General features: G+C 41.0%; 1 protein-coding gene across 1 annotated transcript; it reads right to left on the reverse strand.

Annotated features, from left to right (window-relative positions):
- Window positions 1–511: 511 nt before the first annotated feature.
- LOC110989172 (protein arginine N-methyltransferase 6-like) lies at window positions 512–13,226 on the reverse strand. Its single transcript, XM_087136199.1, has 13 exons — window positions 12,999–13,226; window positions 11,506–11,541; window positions 10,675–10,740; window positions 9,099–9,166; window positions 8,918–8,959; window positions 8,350–8,498; window positions 7,488–7,556; window positions 6,635–6,708; window positions 5,505–5,587; window positions 4,756–4,865; window positions 4,062–4,183; window positions 3,267–3,377; window positions 512–2,869 (listed from the first exon to the last, which is right to left on the reverse strand). The coding sequence occupies exons 1-13, from the start codon at window positions 13,055–13,057 to the stop codon at window positions 2,770–2,772; spliced, it is 1,089 nt and encodes a 362-aa protein (XP_086992325.1). The 5' UTR covers window positions 13,058–13,226; the 3' UTR covers window positions 512–2,769.
- Window positions 13,227–13,232: the final 6 nt, after the last annotated feature.

Consider the following 13,232-nt stretch of genomic DNA (forward strand, 5'->3'; position numbering starts at 1 on the left):
AACCGGTAGTGACGGGCCAACTGACAGCGTTTATTGGGCGAGCCCAAAACGAGGAAGGTCGAGTGGAATGCGAGTTGAAATGCAATCAGGGATTCGATTTGACTCCTTGTACGCTGAGAGGGCTGTTCAGTCTTTCTCTGGTTTGTTCGTGGTAATTGTGTTCGGTAAGAACACAGCTGACTTAGAAAAGGAGATACAGAGAGCTGAGACGATGGGGGACGCTGCAGGAACTAAAAAAAATCAAATGATCACTCTATCCACTGACGTGGAATTGACGTGCAATCCTATATGAAGAGCCAGTCATTTAAATTGTTGACCTTGATGCAGTGCCTGCATCTCACCCGTGGTTAGAGATCACATTGTTCTTCCAAGTATATTTCCCATCCTGTTACAATAATTACACACATGGAGATGACAAAATAATAAAATTCGACGATTTCATTTTCATGAGATGCTAAATGTTGTGTTCTCGTTGCCATACAGCAATGACAACTTTTTTGGCAACTTATCATATTGTTATCTTTCTTTATTTTCAATTTTCAATAGTCATTATTTAGTTATTTATGCTACATTCCAAAATATTATGTTACGATTGTTCACCTTGATGCAACGATCTAGAATCTCATGGCATAATTAGTGAAATACATGTGTAGGCCTATTATCAATTCATGTCCTTACTGTGTGCATGCATTTATCAAGAGCAGCTTTTAAGGGCTTGCTTGATAAAATTAGATTGAACAATCCTCTTAAGCAGACATTCATCATTTATATACCTTCCTAAAGATCAACTGTCAATGGTTTATTAAAGTTTAATTAACAAGAAAAATCGTCATTCATTTGTATTCTCTACGGAGGTAGATCCCATTTTTGAACACTTGTTTGCCACATAACACCGGTACTTTATTGGGGTAGGCTTCAAGAATTTGGACAACTCACTCCTCAGGGAGTAAAGCTTTGATTCTAATATCAGTTTTGCAGTGAGTATGTGTTATAGTGGGCGCTTAAGAGTCCTGTCTTCATCACCGGTCTGTAATGTGACGGAACGGCTATCGAATTGTCGTGTGTATCGCGGGCAGTGCGGAATATGGATGCCCAAAGTACAAAATAAAACATAGGGATCCATGTCTCCAATGTGCTACATTGAGGTTGTCATAAATCAATACATTATTCGCATTGGATTCAGCAACGATATAGCTTGAAATGAAATGACAATCTACGTTTGATGATAAACAATGCCAGAACGCCAAAGCATTATAAATATAAACCTGAAACGATTGGAGGAGTATTTGTGTGACATTGTCATGCACGCTACCACCATCACTGCCGAACACTACGCACGGAACCGATACGGCTCTCAGTTGTAGAAGTCCTGTCGGGCTAAGTGTGTAAACAGTTTTAGATACATTGTCCCAGCTGTGATTTAAGAGACACACTGCGGTAAAATAGCAAACATTGACAGGGAGACATTCGAGATTCGAGGGAAACATTTTATAGCAAAATTATTTTACATTGCGTGTTGGATAGCTTGATAGTTATTCTCCAGTTAAAACTTCGAAGTTTGGTCGAGTTAGGTTTGTTTGAGGTTCAAGGACGACAAGTTTGTTCACGACCCTATCGGAATATCTCATTAAAAAGGTATCATTTTGGGTATTTTTTTATAATCAAATTTATCACAATACTACAACTTCCATTTGTTATTTGAAACTCAGCTTAGAAATTATCTAACAAATGAAACCTTGTCTAAACGGAATACCTAAAAAGAATAAAGAATACTCAATTAGTTAAAATTACCAAATCAATTCAAAACGTTGCGCAACATCATTTCTGGATAAACGGAAATTTCAAATGGGGGAAATAGAAAAATCACTTTAAACAGATGCTTTAAACAACGTGAGATGACCCACAGAGGGCAGCAAAGTCATCTTTCATGCAAGGCGTCTGCACAATACGACTGAGCGTGTACGAACTACATCCAAGACCTTTCTCTTGCAACGGCGCAGTTGCAGCTTTTGCCAAATAGTGTTTAGCCAATGATGTGACTGACGGAATGCAGAAATACAAGAAGAATTCACAAAGCGTCTCAATAACTGAAACACGAATGAAACCGCCCTCTCCTTGGAACACGGACAGAGTAAATGTGTATTTTAAACCCCAAACTGCCGCCAATCATTATTCTTATTTTACATTTTACTTCGGTGGTCACTCTTAATAATATAAAAGAAAGATCAGTAGTTCGACCACTGCAATGGTCGACTGCTTCCGACCAGCACAAATGAGCGATACAGTGCCATCTGAACCGCTGTGAGTCAAACGATATTCCGAAATCTCTCACATTTTGTAGTTGGGTGCATCTCTCGTTGCTTTCATGGTCTCTACCGCCTAAACAGAACAATATTCTATGTTAATTGTTCCGTAGGCACTTAATTACGAAAAGACAAATATTGATAACCACTGATCCTCCTTGCCACAAGACTTACGTCTAAAATAAATGACAATCAATTTCTAGTCGTAATTCATAGTTGTCGCTCGGACTTGCCCAGACCGATGATAAACGCACGTGGACTGTGGAAAGCTCCCTCTATCGTAGAATAATGTTGAGTTTAAATGAAAGCTCACAACATTCTCAAGTCTTATGCTTGGCAATGCCCGGACTGATCGATAAATACCACCGGTGAGCCTCGAGTACCCTATTTTGCCATAAAACAATACAAGCATAAAGTTTCAGATCTGTCCAACTCTACTCGATGGGAAAGTACAACCTGGTGTGGCCTAATACATCTCGACGGGCCCCGGTGTCTGCCAGGTGTTGTACATCTTCTCTTCCCGTTGGCCATCTCCAATCTGGTAGCTCAGTTTGATATCCAAGTGCCTGACGACAGATTGATACCCATGAATGTTAGCACCAGGTACTAGGGGCTCTTTTAAGGAGGTAAGACTAATTTGAATACTCAGGGTTTTTTCACTTTGTGGCCTGAATGAGCGCAAGAATCCATTTTACATTAGGGCAAGCAAACGTCAACGGCCATATAATACACGCATTAACACCGCCACATTTAATTACCGGGTGAAGAGGCAAATATTTAAACTTCAATCTGAGCTGGGGGTCGGACTCAGACAGGAAGGTTTAGCCTTTTATAGAAATCCAAGTGATCCAGTTTCATTCCACAGAAATGGGATTTCAATGGAAAAGTCCACATTTGCACTATTCATAATGTGACTGAGAAGTTGTATCTGAGCCCAGTATATGAAACGACATAAGCCAATACCTCTCATTCAGGTCCGCTGGAGTGAGAGTCATGCTCCCTTGGATGACGTCACCTTTCTTAACAGGAATGCCTTCGTCACGGTAAAGAACAGCCTGGTTCCAGTGAGTTCGGCTGATTGGGCAGAAGGATCAACAACTCATTTTCGGTGTCATATCGCAATGCATATTCAAGACTAACAACCGACCAATTACACGCGGCAAATACTGGGTAGCAACAAGGCTATAAAGAAAAGTGAAAAGACCACCAAAAGAGGTGGTGGGAACTTTTCAAAATTATTAAATAAAGTTCAAATTGGCTTATCGCCGTTTGCGAATAGCTATGCCCCCTCAGACACATCTATGGAATTTGTACATTGGGGCTTGTTTGTCTCAGATATTGCGCGACTCTCGTCCATTTGATTTAGTACATTATATAATTGGACAAGCTGCAATGACACAGTTCTACTGCGACAGGTCAAATGCAGCGTATTCACGGCCTAGCCATAAGCGATTCAGTCCCAGCAGCGAAAACGGTCGGTGTCAGTTATGGAAGAAGAGAATTATGATCATGACAACAGAATTCCTTGATTAGCAGAACCACAGAATTGGGCCCAAAATAGCACACTGTCAAGATTTCTTAACATAATGCAGCTAACTCCCGCATAACACATTGTACCAGACATGGGAGGGATGACAGAAGGTTTCAACATCATCTGAAATATTACTTTGGTCAGGAGTTATTCACTGTCATAGCGTAAGACCCAATTTCAAGTGCTTTTTGCACCAGTCATCACAAAGTTCATTTTAGCCCACTCACGTAGAGAACGGGGACGTCGACAAAACCTTGGTGTCCTTGCCAGGGGCCTCGAAGTAAGCATCGAACCAGGTGGCAAAGCCAGTGAGGCTAGTGGACCTGTCGCATGTCACCTGAAAGTCCCCCTGAAGATAGAAATGGTTGAGTAAATGCACCACCTCAGGAGTTAGATCGCCCAAATGTATTGACAGTGGGCACTTGTAACATGTGCAATATACATATTCATTAATTAACTCAAATGAAATTTGGCGAAGATTCGGAGTTATGCTTCACACATGCAGTTTCTTATCCTGACCAGTGGTGAAATTATAGTTGGCAATGGCAAAGAGACACCTGTGTCCTTCAATGTCCCTCTACGCAGAATTGGGAGAGGAAAACAAACTTCTTTATACTATCTAAAGCTATGATCAAGACGACCTTCTAGAAGGCAAAAGTAACTCTTCCGCCCCAAACGAAGAATAAAAGGCTCGATGAACGAATGCCCCTTTCCCAAGTCCCAACGCCGTATCTTTGAAAGATCGCTCGGGTTTCTAAGCATATATTCGTCACCCTACCTCGCTGGTTGGTGCTCCCTCGGCTTAAACGGTCCCAGAAGAAACCACCGAGTGAACGATATGTTTTACAGGGTGGAATTCCGTTACCTCTTGTTTGTGTCAACTGAATGGACCCCAGCAAAGCACCAAGTACAGCTTCCTACCTTGACAAGGTCCAGACCCTTGAGGGTCACAGTGTTTACGTCAAGGTCGTAGAGTGGCTGAGCAGGGCCGATGACACTTTCACTTGGAATGTCCTCTCTGCGCACAGAGCCTGTATATTAAAAATCAAATTAGAGACTTCTCAATAAAACTCTTGAATGCATCATTCCCAATTTTCTTTGTTTCCAATCTTTGAATTGGGCACAATCCTATGGGTGCATTTTTATTTTAAACCTAACAGTCCTGAATACTTCCATTTTTTGTCCCCTCAATTTTTTTATTTTATCGTTTCTAATTTTGAGGGGCCCCTTTCCTTGTTTTATATCGTTTGGTTTTATGTTTGATGTGGTACATTTTCAAAACTTTATTTGTTGATGTAAAACAAGCTAGTCAGCGAGCAAGGTTTGCAGGAATCCTAACAACAATGCTTGAAATGGTCAGGAATCTGAGGGTGTAGTCATTTAAAAAATCGAGAAAATGCACTTAAACGGACGTAGACAACTGCAAGGGAAAATCTGTGTTACCGTGGAACATGAAATGAAAACAATACATTAACTAAATTTGTAAAACAAAATTGACAAATTACGAGAGAGCTCTGCTTTTCGACTAGTTAGCAACTTACAGCGCATATAAACGGCAAAAACCAGCACACAAAATGATACGTTTTATCTGAATATACTTAACAACTTATGGAAGGCAGGCCTGATACTGTTTGACATCTTATTTACGTGCTTTCTTCCTCGTTACTTACCAAGAAGACATTTCTTAGCGAAGGGAATCATGCATTCCATACTCAGGTCGTAAGTCTTCTTCGTGCTTGACCAAAAGTCAATCCTAGACAAGGAAAAAACAACAAAAAGGAGTGACACTTCATGAAGAGAATTCGTAACGATCGTTTACTCAAAAACAGGACGACTTTTTATAATAATTTTAATAATACCGATGTCTTATATTGCGCACATATCCACCCTGCTGGGTGCTCAAGGCTCATCATTATCCCTGCACATTGGGCTCACAACAACTGAACACTCCTGAAACCATCTCAGCTGCCTGGGGAGTATACTAGCTGATGCAGCCCCATCAGGCGCACACTGCTAACATAACCAAATCTGTCTTCACAAGTACATAATTACTCCTGGGTGGAAAGAGGCACTTAGGGATAGTGGCTTGCCCTTGATCGCAACATGCGGCCACCAGATGGATTGGAACCTCTGACCCTGTGAGCAGGAGCTACAAACCCTAACCACTAGGCCACATGCCCCCCTTCTGGTACACCTCTATACTTCTGAGGGTACTAGGAATACAACCAAACAATTCTTCTTGGTGTATGTGTACGTCTTGTTATAGTATTCGTAAATTGAGTTTTTCATTACATGCATTTTACAAGAAGAGGCCAAAATTATTTTACTTTTTAAAGCACCCACGCGACACTGGCCTAATACTGTGACTGAAGGTCCATGACCAGAGCTGTTTATAGAGACATTGGACATGTCTCAGTTGTTGAAGGATTATACGTCAGTGCATACAATCAATAAATTAGCACACAATCCACCTCCAGCAGAAGCACGCCCTCATCGGTTGAATAAGCCGCGTTGGTGGGGAGTGTTCAATTTGTTGGTAGCGATGCAACCGTTACGCGTGCATTTCCTAGTCGTTCGTGAACTACGCGAAGTTCAGTTCCGACCAAAGGAGCCTTTGTTGCTAAGAAAATAACACTCTTTCTTGGTGCAGCTCGAGGCCCACAATTCCATGCTGTAATGAACAGCCACTTTGGTTCCAAAGTCTGAAGATGGCGGTACTCCCTCTATATACAGCCATGACCATAGCTGGTTCAAATGCGATAGGAAATAATAAGTAACATCAGCATGTCTAGCTTCTCACCTTCTTTCGTAGAGCTTACGGCAATCCACAGGCGAAACAAAGAGAGTACATTTGCCGGGAAGAATTAATCCACCCTGGACACAACCAAAATTGGATTAGAACTATGGCTTCGTCTACGACGACCTTTGTTGTATCGTATTAGGCGTCTATTTGATAGATAGGCCATGAAAATTAGAAAAAAAATGCTGCCCGGTAAGAGAGAAAGCTCTGGCCGGAATAGTATTTTGCTCAATTCGAGTGAAATGTGTTCCTTTATGAAATGTAACTACGAAGCGGCTATCTGGTTAGTTTACGTTTTAGAAAGTTAGGTTTTTCGGGTGGCAGTATTTCAAAAATAATTTTGATGTGAAATAATTTTGACGTGAAATCATATGGAGCTGAAACATTTATTGCTTGCTCTCTAGTAAAAATAAAGAATTATTCGGGGAGGAAAGTTATGTCACCGAGGCATGATCGCAACGCTGGTTATCGCAATATGAGAAAAAAAAAGATGTATCATGGAACTGTCTGTATCATAGCTCCGTGGTTGTGCGAGGTGGCAAGCACCATGAACGCATCCGCACGCACCATGAGAAGTACAGTACTCCAAGGCAAAAACGTGATAGACGGTGAAGATTTCGCTCGAGAATTCGGCATGGGTCGTTCGAGTTAGACTGCACCTCGTGTTTGTACTGGTGACAAGTACATCAGTAACTCGTTTGACCACTGGCCATTTGGCATGGGTCGTTCGAGTGGGACTGCACCTCGTGTGAGAAGTATATCAGTGGTCAAACAACTCGTTGCGCCCCCAACTATACCTCTGGTCTGCCAACATAGTTCAAAATGAGAAGTTGTTTTCGAGAATCGAACTCACCTTCTTCAGAAATCGGTCTCTTGCCACTACAACAGAGTTCAGCATACCCTCAAAGAACAAAAAATTGCCCTGCCAAAAGAGAACGCAACAAGATATAGGCCTACAGTGTTTTCTTTTACGCATTTATTTTCGCAAAATCAAAAGATGTTGAGGCGACCGAAAGTCAAACCCACAACTCGCCGATATACATCGTATACTTCTTAAACATTCTACTTTTTTATTTATTTACTGCCTTCGGAACGTGACAGCCTTTCTACGTCGTCGCTGACAAAGCCACGCAGCCTATCAACGACAAGCTCATCGTGCTTAATTTGAAAGCACTATCATTTCCAAAACAGGGAAGTGACTTTCTTTAAAATGGCTTTTACACTCAAAACGCATTTGCCAAATTCGCTAATGATTAATATTCAGAGCTGGTTTTTACGACAAAATCAAACATGAATGCCCCCGTCAAGTCTTTCAACAGAAACGCTTTTGGTGTAAGGCTTTAGTGTCTATGCCCAACTCAGAATTTAAAATGGCTTTTACACTCAAAACGCATTTGCCAAATCCGCTAATGATTAATATTCAGAGCTGGTTTTTACGACAAAATCAAACATGAATGCCCCCGTCAAGTCTTTCAACAGAAACGCTTTTGGTGTAAGGCTTTAGCGTCTATGCCCAACTCAGATTTGGCATCGTCTCACTGGACAATTTTGCCTGGGCTAGATCGTCTGAAATCGGCATCTGGTGAAGTCAATTTATTCCTCCACTATTCCGATCATCTCTCGCCCTTTTTAACGATCCCTGAAAGTTGAATCGTCCGTATTGAAGCACCCACAAATAAGGAATTAATAAAAAAAAATCTTTAAATTCACATTACCATCCATTCACTGACGAGAATATCAGCTTTCTCAGGCAAATCTACCACCTCGGCCTTGCCGTTGATCAACTCGACTACGCTCTCCAGGTTATTCTCCCGAACTACTTGCTTTGCCTGCTCAATAATAGAGCTGGCGTCGATGCCGTACACTAGGGTTTCAGGTGAATAGAAGGAAGGGGTCGTGGAAGGATGGATTGTGTGGTATGTGTGCAGATTGTTTGTCTTCTTTTTCTTTTTTTCTTCTTCTAACAGTTGGTGAAATACTGTCTTATGCAGCAGCCAACTGCTACGAAATATAAAAACAAAAGAAGACTGCACCAAAGTCTGCTTGTGCAGATTCCAGTGGAACAAAGTCACATACCCCCCCCCAAATGGCCGCCAAAGGATTTATTACAGTTGGCAGCCATGGTCTTTGCTATCTTAATTTCACACCAAAGCACTCCGACCAACGACAGACGCTGAGCAGAAAATATTCAGCGACTCTTTTTACAAGCAGGAACACTGTTAATACGATGCATACCTCAAACCTCTTCTATTTACATGTGTTCATCTTGATACTAAAACTCACCTTTTCTGGCACCGGCTTTTGCACAGAAGCAGCTTAATATTCCTATTTTTTGTGAGAAATAGATATATTTTGTTAGTAAAAATGACAGGATTGGTGATAGCATTTTAAGTACAATTTCAAGTATATTAAAGGCTCAAATACTTCAGAGAATATACTTTTCATGTGTAGAAACAGAATGTACCTGTTCCACATCCGATATCCACGACCACTTTTCCTTTGATCAGGTCGCTACACTGCATGATAGCTTGCCTGCGGATAGAGAAATACCAAGAAAAGGTTACGTGTTGTTTTGTCTTTTTCGCTGATGGTCTTGGCCAACACGGGACTAAGCCACAATAAAAAGGAATCTTCCGAACTATTTAGAAATACACCAAGTTATTTCGTAGATTTTTTTTCCCATTTAAGTCTGCATGCACCCGGTAGTTATGCACAAACCAGACAAATCCAAACCGTCCACAGCAGCAAAGACTTACGCATCTCTAGCGTCAGAAATCGTAACACCATAATGTCGTAAGCAAAATGAACAACAATCAGAAATGGGGTGACGCAGGTGCTAAGGCGGGCAATATGGCAAGGCAAGGCAAAAGAACACACGGCACAAAAGGCCAACTTAAACTAGGCACAGTTAAAACAGGTTACAGGCTAATGTTCATTACGGTGGAGACTAATCAATATTATTTACAGTAGTTTGCTTTACACAGCCCCTACATTAATATCCGTCATCTGATTACTGGGTTGATCACGTGTGCCGTTGAATAACTCGGTATGTTCAACGTGACCATTTAACATACATTTCAATAAACAACGGTGACTGTTTCATGCTGTCGAACTGCGCTGCGCACACATTAGGCAAAGTCGTGGTTCTTTACGTGGATAAGAAGTTTTACTACGCGCGCGACAGTAAAAGGCAAGACAATTTATTCATGTATTGCACAAAGGAAATAATGAATACATAATCAGGTCGGGGACCAAACCACAATTTAGCGACGTCCCTAGTTTCTGATTATGTCCCTAGTTCAAGCGGCAATGACGTCATTTTCATCAGGTCACGTGATAATGATGTAATTTCGGGAAAATATCTGGATTTGAAATGCCGGCAGCCAACATGGCCACCGTTGCTGTTACCATTGGAGTCTATGACAAAATTGTTTTCGATCGCTATTTTGGAAAATCGCCACGGTAAACTTAAAACCTGCCACGGTCAATCGATGAAAATTTATAATGGCAATTTTCATGCATAAAGTAAACTTCGGCAAAGCTTCATTTTTTTCGCGTAAACGTTTTCATCGGCAGAGTTGGACTCGCCTGCCAACCGAATTTGACACATCCAGTGCTAGATTTGACCAAAAACTCTCCTCGATCCACTTTTATAGATAACAAATGCAAGGAAAGTTTCATTTAGATCTTGGGTAGCATGTTTCCTGTAAAGTTGATCAATCAGAGGAATTTGTTTTGAAGTTTCTAGCCGATAAAGAGATCGATGTTATCTGCGAACCGTGATCTAGAAATAGTTCAAAAATTACGCCATCGTTGCACAAACGAGCGGCGTATGCGTAGTCTGGCGTCGTCGCTAGTTTGTGGTTTGGTCCCCGACCTGATGATGGGAAGAAATAATTCCGTGAGGTGAATAGAACATTCCACCCGCGCCTCCTCAGGAAAGTTTCTTAAAATAATACGATTGCTCTCGTTCTTTGCATAATTTTGACTGTTTGTGCATATGGAAGCAGTTCCTTGCTATTAGACCCAGTTATTCGCACCTGTAGCCTTGGGTCCTCGCCTCATCTCGTACCATGTTTTCGTGAATGTTGACATGAGCGTAAGACCTGCAAATGAAATGCCACAAGTGTCAAATATGTGATAGTTATTTTGTTCATGCCTACATGTATATTTAAAACAAAACGGACTTCCATTTTGTGTCTTTTTACTGAAATACCGTGATAACAGTTATCCTGCTACTTAAAACGTACATGTTGGTCATCTTTTATCATGGTACGTGTACTAAAAAAATTACAGGGACCGTGGTGTTAATCATACTTGGGAATGCGTTTTTCATTTTTTTTTACACCTCAGCGTAATCTCTTTTGGGTAGGCCTATGCTCAGTAATCAGTGCACTTTTTAAGATATTCCAACATTTAGCTGCCAGTGGTTTTCACTGGTATGTGGGGGCAAAGGTCGTTGAAAAAGGACCCTGTTGATTTTACGGGGTTTTCCGATGATATTGTCAACGTAACATTTGCTCACTGGAATAATTTTTCCAAAACATTCCAAAATTCCAAAGTAACCAAAATCAGAAAAGCTCTGGCAACTGCAAAAATAGAGAAATAGCTGTAAGTGTAACAGGGCAGGTTTCTGCCTTGGAAGTTGGAAGGCATCAGACTTGTACTTTGATTCCAAAATGTGCAAATTAGCATCCGCAAAAGGTCTTAAAACGGGACAAGAGAAAATAAAAAATCAGGTTAAATGGGACAGAAGGATGATTTACAAGAATTGAATTAAAAATTTCATAACTTGCTCATCTTCAACAGAAATTAGAGAAAAGGTTGAAATGAATATCCATACATTAACTAAGATTATATTTGAAACTTACGAGAAGAAGACTTTATCCGAGCCCTTAATTTCATTTCTGTAGGGGGAAAAGTCAAATACATGTATAAAGAAATTTTGGCAGATTCTCTTTCTTATGTTCAAGATTCACTTCCAGTCAGATACGTAACAGTGTTTTTTCGAGGAGAAGTTCGAGGGGTCGGGTGCCACGACATAAAACCGACACACAGTGCTTGTGATTTATGATACGACCCATTCTCGGTTAATTCCCCATGTTATATTTGTCCAGTTTTGTTGGGGAAAAAAGCTATTACAGCGCAGAAGTGCCATATCACCTATCCGTTGTAAAAGCATTGGCGCTATTTTGAGCACAATTGCCATGTATTGCATGGTGTGCAAGACGAACAACACATAATACTTCTGTGCAAACAAAAGGTCCGCGCCTCGTACTTGCATGCGACTTGTAAGACTAAGAAGTCTCTATTCGCTTTACATTTCGTCGATTAACACGCCCCTAGCGAACGTTATAGGTGAAGGATTGATATTGCAAAGAAGAAAAAAACCCAAAGACTGACCTAGTAAGGTCTTTCTTAGGTACACATTTATGCAACTACCTACTCATCTTGATTTGTAAGAAGACAATTCGGCAACCCCTTTTAACTTAATGTGATGAAAAGTGTACCTCTCTCATCATTAAAATCTTCCTTGCTTTTACCATTTTACAGGCAACTCGGTTCTGTTGCAGTGATATCACCTTGGGAACAAACCGTTTGTTTTTCAAAGTTGTTCCACTGAACAGTTAACCTTTAAACAGCAAAACTATCCAGAATACGTGCAATTGAATTGATCTAAAGTGCATGCATATTTTTCAGGTTGTTTCAACATTTTATTGATGAAAATCTGGGCCAGGAAATGTACTTCAGCTGCAGAACGATGACTGAGCAGAAATGTGACTAGAAGACGCACAATTCTAATCTGACTGATCACGACTTTGGACACTGATTCCAGTGATCAGTGATCATGTCGGCCATAAATTATTTATGCAAGTTGCCTGTGCGCGCACACAACTAACATGTAACAAAAGAAACACAGGGCACTATGTGAGAGTCCATTGTTGTTATTGCACCGAACTTCTTTTGTTAGATGTTCGAAGTGCACCATGGACCCCATTGTTGTTCCAAAAATAATCAAATACCGGTTTCTCAATTCTATGGGTCACTGAGGAATATCGCTTTGATCTCAAACAAGACGTCGAGTTGCATGTGGAGCAATAGACCTACTCTATGATAACAATAATGATTTTAGGCATTGGGTTCTGCACTTGTAGCGTGCACTTCGTAGTACATGTATTTGCTCACGGGCGAGCATTACGCAAAACGCAGGGACTCAGTTTGCCGTGTGACTGGCGAGCAGAGTCCCTGTCAGCTTTAGGTGTACATGTATCTGTATTTCTGTGTGCCTCCCAGATCCAAGACCTGGGCAAGGAAAAGTACGCTTGCAGTCCCTCGTAGAAACTTATTTATGCTTTGTACTCACGTTTTGCCTGAACCAGCCACATCCTGGTGCAGTTCCACAGCGTTGCTAGAGGATTCCATTTTTGTTTTCCTTCAGTAGTAGTTGCCTACATGATTAACGACAAAAATCGCCAAAAATGTGTACAGTGACCCGTGGGGCGGTGAGAGGTCATAATTTTATGTTCTGTCTGTTTTCTTATTTCTCCATGGTCTGAATAAGGGGGCAACTTCACCCGTGCCGGTGTATCAATTTAGT

This window comes from Acanthaster planci, linkage group LG04 (assembly GCF_054643075.1).
Source record: "Acanthaster planci isolate LZ-2023a linkage group LG04, COTS_SCS, whole genome shotgun sequence".
NCBI classification, from domain to species: domain Eukaryota; kingdom Metazoa; phylum Echinodermata; class Asteroidea; order Valvatida; family Acanthasteridae; genus Acanthaster; species Acanthaster planci.

Excerpts from the sequence above, each read along its gene's own strand:
- LOC110989172 (XM_087136199.1), bottom strand. The coding sequence starts at position 13,057 with ATGGAATCCTCTAGCAACGCTGTGGAACTGCACCAGGATGTGGCTGGT. Across the intron at positions 8,499-8,917 it reads AAAAGCCGGTGCCAGAAAAG|TGTACGGCATCGACGCCAGC; the intron begins GTGAGTTTTAGT and ends CTGAAACCCTAG. Across the intron at positions 6,709-7,487 it reads GAGACCGATTTCTGAAGAAG|GGTGGATTAATTCTTCCCGG; the intron begins GTGAGTTCGATT and ends GGTTGTGTCCAG.